This window comes from Gekko japonicus, unplaced genomic scaffold (genome assembly GCF_001447785.1).
Source record: "Gekko japonicus isolate JY-2015 unplaced genomic scaffold, Gekko_japonicus_V1.1 scaffold598, whole genome shotgun sequence".
Classification (NCBI taxonomy): Eukaryota; Metazoa; Chordata; class Lepidosauria; order Squamata; family Gekkonidae; genus Gekko; species Gekko japonicus.
The window spans coordinates 220,761-236,361 of record NW_015170910.1 but is presented as its reverse complement, the minus strand read 5'-3'; the positions used below and the strand labels follow the sequence as shown (position 1 = coordinate 236,361).

General features: G+C 50.7%; 1 protein-coding gene across 1 annotated transcript in view; it reads left to right on the top strand.

Moving 5' to 3' along the window:
- Nucleotides 1-15,601, top strand: part of CARD11 (caspase recruitment domain family member 11) — an 84,936-nt gene that overhangs the window by 56,029 nt on the left and 13,306 nt on the right. The window contains exons 17-20 of the mRNA XM_015418680.1: nt 1,154-1,250; nt 7,156-7,251; nt 9,628-9,760; nt 12,252-12,431. Of these exons, the coding sequence (XP_015274166.1) occupies nt 1,154-1,250; nt 7,156-7,251; nt 9,628-9,760; nt 12,252-12,431 (506 nt within the window). The remainder of the gene's footprint in view (nt 1-1,153; nt 1,251-7,155; nt 7,252-9,627; nt 9,761-12,251; nt 12,432-15,601) is intronic.

The window sequence follows — 15,601 nt, the reverse complement described above, 5'->3', positions numbered from 1 at the left end:
CAAGAGCTCTCTCAGCCCCACCTGCCTCACAGGGTGTCTGTTGTGGGGAGGGGAAGGGAAAGGAGTTTGTGAGCGGCTCTGAGACTCCTTTGGGTAGTGAAGGGCGGGGTATAAATCCAATCTCTTCTTCTTCTTCTTCTAAATAGCAGGAGGCCAAGGTGAGCCCCGGTGCAAGCTGTGGCCTTAAACTGCAAGCCTCCCTTTCCTTACGTGGAAATTGGGCATGTATGATGTTGACATCGGACCCAGTTTGTCTGTTGTAGGGAGCCCAGTGGGCGGAGATTGGATTGATACCCCGCCCTTCACTACCCAAAGGTGTCTCAGAGCAGTTTATAATCTCATTTCCCTTCCCCCCCCCCCACAACAGACACCCTGTGAAGTAGGTGGGGCTGAGAGAGCTCTTTCGAGGACTGCCCTTGAGAGAACAGCTCTGAGAGAACTTATGACTGACCAAAGGTCACACCAGCAGCTGCATGTGGAAGAGTGGGGAATCAAACCCGGTTCTCCCAGATCAGAGTCCACATTCTTAACCACTACTCCAAACTGGCTCTCTTCATTAATGGTCAAGACAGCCAGCGAAACACTACTAGAAACGTAGAATAATGTTAGAACTGTTATTGCAGGTAGTGAAGCCAAGCTCCCCCTGGTTATTGGCATCAGATAGGAGGGTCAGGTTGCCAGATCCAGGTTGGGAAATTCCTGGAGTTTTGGGGGTGGAGCCCGGGGAGGACAGGGACCTCAGTGGGGTGCAGTGCCATAGAGTCCCCCCTCCAAAGCATCCATTTTCTCCAGGGGAGCTGATCTCTGCAGTCTGGAGATGAGCTGTAATTCCTTGGGATCCCCAGGTCTCACCTGGAAGCTGGCATCTCTAACTGAGGCATGTAAAACCAAGAGCTATGGATTTCAGAAATCATTTCACGGACAAAAATCAAACCCCTTTTAACCAAAAAATCTGTCCTGACCTGTGGAATATGAAGGCAGCAACCCTCCCTCTAAAGCGGCTTGGGGAAAGAAATGTACTGTTCTCTCACTTCATTGATCTGAGTTAAGGCCAGCAGAAGGCGAGATTTCCTTTCCTTTCCCTGCGTCTTCCCTGTGTTTTCCCGGTGTGCTCGGCGCCCTGAGAATCATGCACTCTCCCGATTTTTTGCAGAGCCCAACAGCTCCTCTTAGTCAAGCTGCAGCGGCTCATGAACAGAGGCAGCCGGGACGAGACGGACAGTTCGTACGGGACGCTCCGACCTGCTCGGGTAGGTATTTGCAAAAATTCTTCGGCCTCCTTTTCCCTTTTCTCTGGTGTCTTCCGCGTTCCCCGCAAATGCTCTGCCCTGTCGTTCCCTTCCCGTTTGGGCCACAACCAGGGCTCTTTTTGTAGAAAAAGCCCAGCAGGAACTCATTAGCATAATAGGCCACACCCAACAGCAGAAACTCATTAGCCTATTAGGCCACACCCCTGACAGCACAGCTCATTAGCACATTAGGCCGCACCCCCATGTTATCAGAAGTGTGGTCATCCAGCCACACCCACCTTTCGCTTCTTATTCTGTTTACCTTGTCTGTTGTCAAAACGGCCAGGGCTTTTTTTGTAGCAGGAACTCCTTTGCATGTTAGGCCACACAACCCTATTGTAGTCAATTCTAATGAGTTTCTGCTGTTGGGTGTGGCCTATTATGCTAATGAGTTCCTGCTGGGTGTGGCCAACTCGGGAGCCACCCGGAACTCCGTTCCTGTGCGTTCCTGCCCAAAAATAGCCCTGGCCACAACTCATGTACTTTTTTTTTAAAAAGTGCCATTTCTGTGGATGTACATGTGGAAGCGCTGGCTCTTCGGCTTTGAAACGGAGATGAGCACCGCAACCCTAGAGTCGGATTCGACTGGCTTTCGAGCAAGGGAACCTTTACCTTTGCTTTTACATCTTCCATAGCGAGTTGTTTTTGCAGACCGCAACACCGGCTTTGCCCACCTTGTGTTCCTGGGATGTCGGGGTTGCGCTCATTAAAGCTTTTTTTCGGTTATAACAGTTCTGGAATGGAATGGTTCAGGAGGACACTTTTACAATGAGACAAGGGCTGTCGTTGGTGGCACTGTTCATTGTATGCATTAATCCCAGGGATCCCCAACCCGGCGCCCGTGGGCACCTGCCAACACCTTTCCAGGAGCCAGCCAAGTATTTTTATTTTTAGAAAGAGGGTGGAACCAGGTGGGGCTTTAGCCCAGCACAGGGCTATTTTTGGGCAGGAACGCACAGGAACGGAGTTCCAGCTGGCTCCCAAGTTGGCCACACCCAGCAGGAACCCATTAGCATAATAGGCCACACCCAACAGCAGAAACTTATTAGGACTGGCTACATTAGGGGTGTGTGGCCTAACATGCAAAGGAGTTCCTGCTACAAAAAAAGCCCTGGCCGCTTTGACAACAAACAAGGTAAAGAGAATAAGAAGCCAAAGGTGGGTGTGGCTGGATGTCCACACTTCTGGCAACACGGGGCTGTGGCCTAATAGGCTAATGAGCTGTGGTGTCAGGGTGTGGCCTAATATGCTAATGAGTTTTGGCTGTTGGGTGTGGCCTATTATGCTAATTAGTTCCTGCTGGCCTTTCTCTACAAAAAAAGCCCTGGCCCAGCAGGATTTCCGATTGGCCACTGGAGCTCTGATTGGCTGTGAAGATTCCTTTTTAAGCCCTTCCATCAGCAGCTCTCATCACAGCGCAAGGCTCTTCCCTGAACGTCTGAAGGCGAGAGCTGTGCGTATGCAAGAACAAACGTTACACAATGTGTTCCGTTCAGAAGGCTTCCTGTCAAGCACAGCTTCTGCTTGAAATGCTGAAGATTCATTATCAGTGTTATGCGTGAACTCGCTCCCTGACATTTTGTGGTGGTCTCCACGTCCTGTGGCAGCCGTTTAGTGCTTGTCCCCGCCTCCAGAGGCAGCCGTTTTGTGGTTGCGCCCACCACCCAGTGTCAGAATTCCAAAACTGCCCACAGGCTTAAAAAAGGCTGGGGACACCTGCATTATCATACTATATTATGTTCTTTTTAATTATTATTTTGTATTTTTTAATATGCGCGTGTGCGCATGCGCACATGTGCACCTGGAAGTCATGGCGACCTCTGGTGACTGAGCCTGGAGGCTATTCAGAGAGGGGGCTGAATGAAGCCTGCCCTTGCCTCCAGCTTCTGGTATTCCTTGGAGGTCTCCCATCCAAGCACTTGCCAAGAGTCGACCCTGCTTAGCTTCCGAGCTCTGACGAGATCGGGTTTCCCTGGGCTATCCATACTACATTATCTTCTGATGTCTGTAATCCAGTTTTTGCATTTCTTGTCTGTCCCGGTTTATGCTGGGGGGGGGGGGTTGCCTTGTTTCTTGACTGTAATCCAGTCTTATTACACTGTTTATTGTATGTCTTAAACTGTTCCTATGACACTATTCTAAATTTTGCGCTCTGCCTTGAGCCTGAGCAGGGAAGGTGTGTGTGCGTCAAGTTGCTTCCGACCAGGGGTCCTTTCGTAGAAAAAGAGGTGCAGGAGCTCATTAGCATAACCTATTTGCATATGCCACACCCTCTGACATCACCGGAAGTGTGTCAGAAGGCAACACCCACCGCTCAGGCTCCACTGGACTCTTTTGGATTGCTAGCTATTGGGGGGAACGTGCAGATCTGTCCTTGCAGAGGAGGGAGAGCTTGTACCTGAAGGCGGCCCAGGGAGGGGTGGCGGCTCTGCAACTTACCTGGATGCTTCTTGTGGCCCAAATGAGGGCTGCTGGGAGCTTGTTGCATGTGCCCGCCCCCTGGGCTCCTTACTGCCGGAGCTCCGCTCCTGTGCGCTCCTGCAGGAAATGACCCGTGAATTAATAACCTCCAAAATGCCCTGCTGTTGACAGCCTTTCCCAGGTCTTGGAAACGGAGGGCCTTTGTGGCTTCCTTGACTGTGTCCATCCATCCCATGTTGGGTCTCCCTCTTTTCCTCCTGCCTTCGGCTTTTCCTAGCGTTATTTTCTTTTCCAGTGAGTCTTGTCGTCTCATAATATGACCAAAGTACAACAGCCCTCAGTTTCATCATTTTAGCATCTGGGGAGAGATCAGGCTTAATTTGCCGGAGAACCCACCGATTAGTCTTTTTGGTGGTCCACAGTATCGGCAAATCTCTTCTCCAACACTGCATTTCAGATGAGTCAAGGCAGACGACAAACAAAGTACATAAAGAAATAAGTACTGGGAGAGGAAATTGTCTACAGTCCTCTCAATACGTACGGTTTCCTTGACACGTGAATCTTCCAGCTCTGAGATGCACAAATCTAGCTTTTTTGGTTCATGGACCAACGTTGGAAAATAGGCGCTTTGCCCTATTCACACAAAACAGTGGCAGCGCGCATCAAGACGATCACATGTAGTGTGCTTTCCCAGTACATTCTCATTTTACTCTCTGTTAAGTTCCTGTTTCTTCCGTGTGTGTGTGTGTGTGTGTGTGTGATGTTTCCTGTTTCAAATCTTGTTTTGCTCCCTCTAGTGGTCAATCCGATATCAGAGAGCTTTATTCCCAGTTTATCTCCCTGCAGTGTATAAAGCTGTTCGGTATAGAATTGACCACTAGAGGCAGCAAAACACGATGTGAAACAGGAAACATCACACACACACACCCCGAAGAAACAGGAACTTAATAGTGAGTAAAATGAGAATGCGGGAAAGCCCCTGGTAAAACCATCAAGCTCCTAACGACTGGACAGGACTTAAGTTATCCCTTAGGTCTGCCTTGAGGGACATATTTATTTTTAAGCATTTATATCTCCGGACTCTCAGTGTTCCTCCCCGCACGGGCTTACATATCTCCATCAAAGAACAAAAGCACCATTTAGAAAAATAAAACCCTAGCTACTCTTTAAAAGGATAATCTGTCAGTCCCAGAGACAGGAGAAAAAGCCCCGCAAAAATGACTAAAGGAACATCGAGAAGAGAATCCGCAAATAAAACCAAGCCGCCGGCAATCAAAAAAAAGAGAGAAAAGTTTAACAAGACACCGCGGCAATAAAAGGTGTTAAAATATTAAGACAATGGAAGAGATGTTAAATGTGTTCAAAGATATTAAAAATTTAAGGCGATAAAAGATGGTAATACGGTAAAAGCGAGACGCTTAAAGGCATGCACATTGGCTGAGATCAACAGAAAGCCGGGGGAATAAGAAATACCCCTGTTTGGTGCCGGAAAAGGACATGATGTGGTTTCAGTGGCACATGAGTGAGGCCAGAGAGATCGTGGTGGGACCTGTAGAGCCAGTTTGGTGCAGTGGCTAAGTGCGCGGACTCTAATCTGAGAGAACCGGGTTTGATTCCCCACTCCTTCACTTGCAGCTGCTGGATGACCTTGGGCAAGCCATAGTTCTGGCACAGCTGTCCTTGAAAAAGAGCAGTTTTTGTCAGAGCTCTCTCAGCCCCACCCACCTCACAGGGTGTCTGTTGTGGGGAGCGGAAGGGAAAGGAGTTTGTAAGCCGCTCTGAGACTCCTTCGGGTAGTGAAGGGCGGGGTGTGAATCCAATCTCTTCTCCTCTTCTCGTAGAGCTTCTCCTTTAAACTGGGGCTGGGGTCTACACGTATGAAAGACACGGCAGACGTCGGACCCCACTGTCTTCAGGCTGATGCCGCGAAAGCTGGGTGACTCTTTAGAGTGATATAGGCTTTTCTTCATACCGGCTTTGACAAAAGAAAATGTTCGAAACGTGTCAGCCAGCTGAGATTTGGTTTCAGAGGAACTGCCGCCTTCCCTGGAGTCACGCCACGAGAGGCATCTCCAGACAAAAAAAATTATACGAGTCCTTCTCAACTGCCTTATGCCTTTAAAATACTTTGTTATACACCCAGGAGGGTTATGCATTTGATGTACAAATATTATTAAGTTCCTTTAGGCTGTATATCATTTTTATTACATAACAGTAGAGAATCGGCGATATGTTAGCACAGTGTGGTTTACTTTCGTTCGACACTGTCCCCAGTTGGGGGCAGGGGATCCTCCCCCCAACAGGATCATGGAGCAACGTGCCTACGTCACCCAGAAGTGATGTAGGCACATCAGGGGGGTGATGCTCTGGTGTTTGGGCAAAACTCTATGGTTTGAGGGCAACTTTATCATAGAGTTTTGCCCAGAAACCAGAGTGTCGCCCCCGGCGTGCCTATATCACTTCCGGGTGACGTCGGCATGGTGCGCAACGTCACTTCTGGTGACGTTGGCATGTCAGGGGCAACGCTTCCAGCTCCTGGAGCATCCCCCCTCCATCCCCCTGCTGGCATCTTGAAGGGACCTGACAACTCGAACTTGGGTGGCTTCCACGCAAGGGTGTGAAGAATGGGAAAGGGGGAAATCTTCTGAAGGCGCTAAGAGGGGGCGGGGGGATGGTGCACGGCAGACAGCCGCCCCACGCCATTTTGGAAGCGGCGCTTAGCTCTGCCCCCTAGTGGCAAAAAAGGGACATCCATGCAGACGTTCCCTCCACAACCACTATAAAGATTCCTATTTCAATTGGAGAAAAACAGCTGTTCTTGAGCCCTGACCGGGATAGCCCAGCTAGCTTGATTTCATCAGCTCTTGGAAGCTAAGCAGGGGCAGCCGTGGTTAGTCCTTGGATGGGAGACCACCAAGGAAGTCCAGGGTCACTGTGCAGGAAAAGAAGAAGAGATTGGATTTCTACCCCACCCTTCACTCGGAGTCTCAGAGCGGCTTACAAACTCCTTTCCCTTCCCCTCCCCACAACAGACACCCTGTGAGGTCGGTGGGGCTGAGAGAGCTCTGACACAAACGACTCTTTTTCAAGGACAGCTCTTATCAGAACTACGGCTTGCCCAAGGTCATCCAGCCAGGTGCAAGTGGAGGAGCGGGAAATCAAACCCGGCTCTCCCAGATTAGAGTCTGCGCACTTAACCCACTACACCAAACTAGCTCTCACTTTGGAGGGCGTCATGCAGCACAGCCACATTAACCTTCTGCTGCTGCTGTCCTTTCCGGCCTGTTCTCTGTTCATCCCTCATCGAAATGCCGCTCGGACCGCTCGTGAGTTGTACGATTTTTCTTAGACCTCTCGACGCCTGTGCACCGCAGGCCGGCTTCATTGTTCCGAAATAAATCTTCCTTTCCTTTTCTTCTCCCTCTCCCGGTGTAACCCTTGCCAGAACACGCTGCAGCCGGAGGAGCACACGCCGCCGACTGACCCCAAAGCGAGCCCTCGTCTCTCCCGAGCCAGTTTCCTTTTGGGCCAGATCTTACAGGTAAAAAGTCTGCGCTCTCCGTTCGTGGGTCACGGGTAGCCCCAGTCTCCAGGCGGGGCTCGGAGGTCTCTCCCAGAATTTGCAACTGATCTCCAGGCTATGCTGCAACGTTGCCCTGGAGGAAATGACGTCTTCAGAGGACGAGACTGTATGGTATCGCAACCCTGCCGAACTCCCTCCCCTCCAGTGTTCCCTCTAAGCTGAGTGAGTGTGAGCCACCTCACAGGTTTTTAACCTCCGGGCGCACACATTTTTGTCTCCGCTCAGGAAGGATGGGGCTCCAGAGCAAACTGATTTATACAGAATCCAAATTGCTGGCTCACAACTCTAATGCCAGTAGCTCACAAAGTAGAATTTTGGCTCACAAGGTGCCACAGCTTAGAGGGAGCATTGCTCCCCTCTCCAGACACCGCCCTCCTTGGTTACCACCTGTCGTGGGTACTGGTTCTGCTGACTAATCCTCAACACTACCTGAGGAGGAGGAGTCCCCAGGAGGTGCGGCCAGAAGGAGAGTCCGATCCTGAGCCTGGCCCAGCGGCTCCACTTGCGGACACCCCGAGGCCAGACTCCCGGCCTAGTTCTCCCGAGTGCTCCAGACGCAGGGCACGGCAGAGGCTGACTGTGCAGGAGCAAAGAAGGAGCGACAGACTGCAGCTCCTGCAAAGGCGACGGGAGGAGCTGTAAGCCTTGGCAGACTCAACTCCCAGGGAAGGCAGCTGCAAGCGGAGGAGTGGGGAATCAAACCCAGCTCTCCCAGATTAGAGTCCGCGCACTTAACCACATGAGCGGGGTCTAATGCCCTACAGTCCACCCTCCAAAGCAGCCATTTTCTCCAGGGGAACTGATCTCCGTTCTGTGGAAAGCGGTTATAATTCTGTGGGATCTCCAGGCCCCACCTGGGGGGTGGCAACCCTGAGTGTACATGTCTGTGAGTGACCCTTTCCAAACTGCCTTTGTATTCTGTTTTAGTAACTGGCTGCAAATGGGTTTTTTTCCCCTGTCATTTCAGACAGACCAGTTTTAGAGAGCCAGTTTGGTGTCGTGATTAAGTGTGCAGACTAATCTGGGAGAACCGGGTTTGATTCCCCACTCCTCCACATGCAGTTGCTGGATGACCTTGGGCAAGCCATAGTTCTGTCAGAGCTGTTCTTGAAAAAGAGCCATTTCTGTCAGAGTTCTCTCAGCCCCACCTCCCTCACAGGGTGTCTGTTGTGGGAAGGGGAAGGGAAAGGAGTTTGTAAGCCACTCTGAGACTCCTTGGGGTAGTGAAGGGCGGGGTATAAATCCAATCTCTTCTTCTTCTTCTTCTCTTAGTCACCGGCCGCTAGCGGAATTTATTTACCTGGCTGGGCCGCTTTTGGGGGAAACTGCCTTTTCCCATCTTTAGCCCCTTCATTGTGCTTCTGAATCGCTGTGGTGTGCTTTTAGAATGTCTGTAGCGCTTCCTACAATGTTGTTTCCCCCCCACCCGCCGCCCTTTTTTGCCGTGCATTCTTCCTCAGACGTTTCCTAACATACTGAGGTGAGCGCTAGGCACCCCCGAGATGCACTGACTCCATTGAGTCTCTGGTGCCTTCAGTGCTGTAGCGATTTAGTGCTATATTGCTCACCTTGGAACGTAAAATGAAGTCTGAGGAAGATCGCATGGCAAAAAAAGTTTGGGAGGGAGTAGCATTGTTTGAAATGACCATAGCGCTTCAGAGACAGATCATTAATGGAAGGAAATCCGCTGTACGAAACTTCCGTCCCTGTATTGCTTTAAACGAAATCGGACCGACAACGAATAACATCCGATTTAGAACGGTAATGTGAACAGGGCAGGGGTCATTTATTTATTTATTTTATTTATTATTAAATTCATAGAAAATTTATTATTAGAATTTATTATTCATAGAAAAAGAGGTGCAGGAGCTCATGAGCATACCTCATTTGCATATGCCACACCCCTTGACATCACCGGAAGTGTGTCAGAAGGCAACACCCACCGCTCAGGCTCCACTGGACTGTTTTGGGCTGGGGGGCCGGGGGGGGGGGCTCTGCAACTTACCTGGCTGCTTCTTGCTCTGACTGAGGGCTGCTGGGAGCAGGGGGGGGGGCTTGTTGCATGTGCCCGCCCTCTGGGCTCTTTACTGCCGGAGCTCCTGCAGGAAATGACCCCTGGAACAAGGCCTGTGTCAACCAAGACCAAGGGCAGCTTTTATGAGCTGTAAAGCTCTCTAAGCATTCAGCAGGTGTTTCGGTGCGAGAGGAAAAGGAAACCCGGGCTTGTTTCTGTTAAGATAACTTTGCTCTGGGAGAGGAAAGATAATCAAGAGATAGCAGAGGGCTCCGTAAACGGTGCGAACACCCCGCCCCACTCTGTGTCTCTGCTCTCAGTTTGTCAGCAGGTCGGAAAACAAATTCAAGCGCATGAACAGCAACGAACGTGTCCGCATCGTTACTTCAAAGGAGACCCGGGCCAGGCCAGAGGCGCAGTCGGTGACGAAGGCGCTGCTTGATAGATTTGAAGGTACGAACAGTGGTGGAATGACTGGCCTTCGCGCATTCATGGGAGCCTTCTGGAAAGACAGGGGAGGGGGGCATGGCTTAGTGATTGAGCATCTGTTCAACAGGCAGAAGATCACAGGTTCGGTCCCCGGCATCTCCAGTTAAAAAGATCAGGAAGAAGGGGATGTGAAAGATGTCTCCCTGAGACTGCGGAGAGCTGCTACCAGTCTGACAACACTGACCTTAAGAACATAAGAGTAGCCATGTTGCATCAGGCCAATGGCCCATCCGGTCCAACACTCTGTGTCACACAGGGGCCAAAATCCAGGGGCCATCTGGAGGTCCACCAGCGGTGGGGCCAGAACTCCAGAAGCTCTCTCACTCTTAACCCCAAGCACCAAGGATACAGAGCATCACTGCCCCAGACATAAGAACATAAGAGTAGCCATGTTGCATCAGGCCAGTGGGCCATCCAGTCCAACACTGTGTCACACAGTGGCCAAAGCCCAGGGGCCATCAGGAGGTCCACCAGCGGTGGGGCCAGAACTCCAGAAGCTCTCTCACTCTTAACCCCAAGCACCAAGGATACAGAGCATCACTGCCCCAGACATAAGAACATAAGAGTAGCCATGTTGGATCAGGCCAGTGGGCCATCCAGTCCAGCACTGTGTCACACAGTGGTCAAAACCCAGGGGCCAGCAGGAGGTCCACCAGTGGTGGGGGCCAGAACTCCAGAAGCCTTCCCGCTGTTGTCCCCCAAGCACCAAGGATACAGAGCATCACTGGGCCAGACATAAGAACATAAGACAAGCCATGTAGCATCAGGCCAATAGCCCATCTGGTCCAGCACTCTGTGTCACAGAGCGGCCAAAACCCAAGTGCCATCTACTAAATTAGATTTGCTAGGTCACCCTTCCCTGCAGGTAGGGCTCCAGGCAGCTTACAACAGAGTGATAAAAAAACTCTTTCGTTGAAAGCAACATTAGAACCAGTTAAAAACAGATCAATAAGTAGAAACAAAATATGTTGTCGAAGGAAGCCATTGAAATTCACAAACATAAACGCCATTTCAACAGGAAAGAAGAAAGTTTAAAAATAAACACGGCATGGGTTTCCTGTCCTGAAAAACACAAAAGGCTCTACGCCTGACAACAGCACTACAGATCAGATTAGAATTTCAACAGCCGATCCATATGCAAAAGAACCTCCTCAGGAAAGCTCCTCCATTCACACGTCAAGGCCTGGGGAACTCCTACAAGAGAATGACTCGGCCCTACCCCACCTTCCTGAGTAGACATAAATTACCTGCCTACCATCTTTCTTCTCACCTTGACACCGAGAGTACGCCGTCTTTCTCTGTTATACCTCTGAGGATGCCAGTCACAGCGGCTGGCGAAACGTCAGGTCCTACAATGCCAAGACCACGGCCACGCAGCCCGGAAAACCTACAACTAAAGAAACAAAATACATATACCAGATGGCAGAAAAATCAGCTCCCCCGGCCTCCTTGGGGGTAGGGGTTGCGAGGGATGGGGAAGTGTATGAGACTGCCGAATGTCATTCGCTGTCCTCAACCAAAGGACTGGCGGAACATCTCTGCCTTGCCTGCCCTGCAGAAAGGTAATAACTCCCACAGGGGACAGCTGTCTTCCGGCAGAGAGTTCCACCAAGTGGAGGCCACGGCTGAAAAGACCCTGCCCCTGGTTGAGGACAGTCGGATCTCTCTCGGGCCGGAGACCACCAGGGAGTCCTTATTTCCTGAGCGCCTGGGTGTGTGGGTGTGTGGCACCTTGTCCATCAAACGAAGACCGGACACTCATGGTTCAATACACGCCGATCTTGAACTGGGTCACCTGCATTCTGGTCAGGTTGACCTTTTCTTTCCAAGCGATTTAGATTCCGACGAAACCACGCCACAGCCATTGTCTGATGGGCGCGTATGTCCGTGTGGAGGAGGAGAGGAGGAGGAGACTGGATTTATACCCCACCCTTCACTACCCAAAGGAGTCTCAGAGCGGCTCACAAACTCCTCTCCCTTCCCCTCCCCACAAGAGACACCCTGTGAGGTAGGTGGGGCTGAGAGAGCTCTTGACAGAAACTGCTCTTTCTTAAGAACAGCTCTGACAGAACTACGGCTTGCCCAAGGTCATCCAGTAAGTGCAAGTGGAGGAGTGGGGAATCAAACCCGGTTCTCACAGATTAGAGTCCGTGCACTTAACCACTAAACCAAACTGGCATGCCAACCAATGATCCCTCTAAGCTGTGGAGTCTTGTGAGCAACAATTCTACTTTCTGAGCTCCTGGCATGAAAGTTGTGAGCAAGCGATTTGGCCGCTGCAGAAATTACTTTGCTCCGGAGCCCTCCTTCCTGGGCTATGACAAAAATGTGTGAGCCGGAGGCTAAAAAACTGTGAGCTAGCTCACACTAACTCAGCTTAGAGGGAACACTGGTGCCGACCTCGAAGCCGCTCTTCACTTATCCATCAAATGCATCTCCTTTTTCCTCCCCTCAGAGTTCGACTCGGTGACTGAAATCAACAGGAGCTTGAGCCTGGTCCCGTATAGCTCCGTGAGGCCCACCCACTGTGACAACCGGCGCCCGGTCCTTTTCACTCCGACGATGCTCTCGAAGACCTTGATCCAAAAGCTGCTGAACTCCGTCGGGGCCTTGGAATTCAATTTGTGCAAGCCAGGTAACCTCACCCGGGAGAATCACAGACTGCTCCTTGTTAAGACACTGTGGCAGCCTCCCATACAATCCACACAAGGCTGTGGCTCAGTGGCAGAGCCTCTGCTTGGCATGCAGAAGGTCCCAGCTTCAATCCCCGGCATCTCCAGTTAAAAAGACCAAGTAGTAAACGATATGAAAGACCTCAGCCTGAGACCCTGGAGAACTGCTAATAGTCAGAATAGGCAACAGTGATCTTGATAATAGGGCCTGTGGCTCAGTGGCAGAGCCTCTGCTTGGCATGCAGAAGGTCCCAGCTTCAATCCCCGGCATCTCCAGTTAAAAAGACCAAGTAGTAAACGATATGAAAGACCTCAGCCTGAGACCCTGGAGAACTGCTAATAGTCAGAATAGGCAACAGTGATCTTGATAATAGGGCCTGTGGCTCAGTGGCAGAGCCTCTGCTTGGCATGCAGAAGGTCCCAGCTTCAATCCCCGGCATCTCCAGTTAAAAAGACCAAGTAGTAAACGATATGAAAGACCTCAGCCTGAGACCCTGGAGAACTGCTAATAGTCAGAATAGGCAACAGTGATCTTGATAATAGGGCCTGTGGCTCAGTGGCAGAGCCTCTGCTTGGCATGCAGAAGGTCCCAGGTTCAAGTCCCCAGCATCTCCACTTAAAAGGATCAGGTCATAGGTGATGGGAAAAAACTCAGCCTGAGGCCCTGGAGAGCTGTAAAGAGGGGCCGTGGCTCAGTGGTAGAGCATCTGCTTGGCATGCAGAAGGTCTCAGGTTCAATCCCCGGCATCTCCAGTTAAAAGGACCAGGCGGCAGGTGATGTGAAAGACCTCTGCCTGGGACCCTGGAGATCCGTTGCCAGTCTGAGTAGGCAATACCTATTTCGATGGACCAAGGGTCTGATCCAGGATAAGGCAGCATGATGTGTTCGTGGGTGTTCACAACTGTTTCTTGGGACCCGGAACAGAGCACTAAAGGATATGGAGATGATGAGAAGCTGAAACAGAGTGATGTGTGGCTAATGACTTCATGTGTGTTAATAAGACAAGAGCTGAGTGCCAGAAGTAATTTGGCCAAATTTGGTCCGTTAAGAACAAAACGAGGATTGCTGAGACTGATAGATCAAACCCCGTCAGTAAGATCCGTCGAAACCTTCAGAGGGAACACATCGGGGCACATTTGGAAATGGCAAGCAAATACGGATCAGCGCCTGTCAAAAAGAAAGGATGACGTGCGTTCTTTGGATGTTGACTCAGAAGACGTTAAATGGCATTTAATATCATTTTAATATTGTTTGCGGTAATACCACTTCTGAACCACTGTGGCTCAGAAGCCACTGAGGCTCAGAGAGAGGCTGCGGTTTGAAGCTCGCGTTCGTACTGGGGAAATGGAAAAGCTTATAAAGCGGAACTGGCCCCCATGAAAGAAACACCCTTTGTAATCACTATTATCAGGGCTCTACTGGTAGCAGGAGCTCCTTTGCATATTAGGCCACACACCCCTAGTGTAGCCAATCCTCCAAGAGCTGACAGTAGCCCCAGTAAGAAGAGCTCTGTAAGCTCTTGGAGGATTGGCTACACTAGGGGTGTGTGGCCTAATATGCAAAGGATCTCCTGCTACCAGTAGAGCCCCGACTATTATGAAAATAACAGATATAAAATATATCGTCCCAGACCTGTTAATCCTGCCCATGGCAGGTGGTCAGCTCAAAGACATGGATGTTTCCCACTCTCCCACTCTCAGGTGGTCAAGTGGGACTCTGAACAGCTCAGGAAATCAACTACGATTCCTTCAAGTCTGTTGTATGTGCTCGGATTTCGTAGTCAGCCGCTGAATCCTGGAGCCAGGAGGTGGCATTGGGGGAAGGCCTCATCCTCTGCGACCTGTTGTTGGCCCTCCAGAGGAACTGGTTGAGGCCACTGTGTGAGATGGGATGCTGGACTAGATGGACCCTCACTGGTCTGATCCAGCAGGGCTCTCTGATGTTCTTATCAGCAGAAGGCCTCAGCTTCTGTGCCCTGTTGTTGTCCCTCCAGAGGAACCGACTGTCCACTGTGTGAGACAGCATGCTGGACAAGATGGACCCTCACTGGTCTGATCCAGCAGGGCTCTCTGATGTTCTTATCAGCAGAAGGCCTCAGCTTCTGTGCCCTGTTGTTGTCCCTCCAGAGGAACCGACTGTCCACTGTGTGAGACAGCATGCTGGACAAGATGGACCACCATCCAGCAGGTCTCTTCTTATGTTCTTGTTGCTCAGCTGCAGGGTAATGGGCTCCACCACAAAATGGCTGCCACAGAAGGCGGGGCCTAGTGTAAAATGGCTACCATGGTGGACAATTACTGTATGTTTGGAGGTTCCAAGAGAGGCATCCTCCTATGATGAGGATGCCTATTTCTGAGTGGGTGCATCTTTTGTTTATTTTTACATTTGTGCACCTTGGTGCTGAAATGCAAGGACTTGCTGCTACTGTGCATGCGCAGAGAGCAAAGGAGCTATGCCACCTGTAGAAGGTGGCCATGTCCCTCCTGGCAACAGGCAGGGGAAAGGGGGATGTAACAGTGGCAGGGAGTGGTCTGGGCCACGTGGCAATACTCTGGTTTTGAGGCAAACTCTGTGGTAAAATTGGGCTCAAACCATAGAGTTTAGCCCAAAAGCCAGAGCATCACCACGCGACATCCCCAGCACAATGACATCACGCAGAAGTGACATCATCACATTGGGGACATCGTGCTGAGTCATCACTGTTGGGGGCAGAGCCCATAAAATCGGGGGATCCCCCGCTCCCACCTGTGGGCCAGCGACCCTAGCTGGTGAATTTGAGCACATCATTACCCAGTCAATGTGAGGGTAGTTGAAGTCTCCGAGTATCACAGAATTACCTGCTGGAGTCACCTCCCTTATTTCCTTCTCCATCTCAAGATGAATCTCAATGGTCTGATCAGGTGGTCAATAGTACAACCCCACTTTTAAAAAAAAAGTTTTATTAGTTTATATATAGAAAGGGGGAACGTTTTTGTACATTTTAAGAACATAAGAACATAGAAGCCAATGTTGGATCAGGCCAAAGGCCCATCCAGTCCAACACTCTGTGTCACACAGTGGCCAGAAATACCAGTGGCCATCAGGAGGTCCAGCAGTGGGGCCAGGACATTAGAAGCCCTCCCACTGTTGACA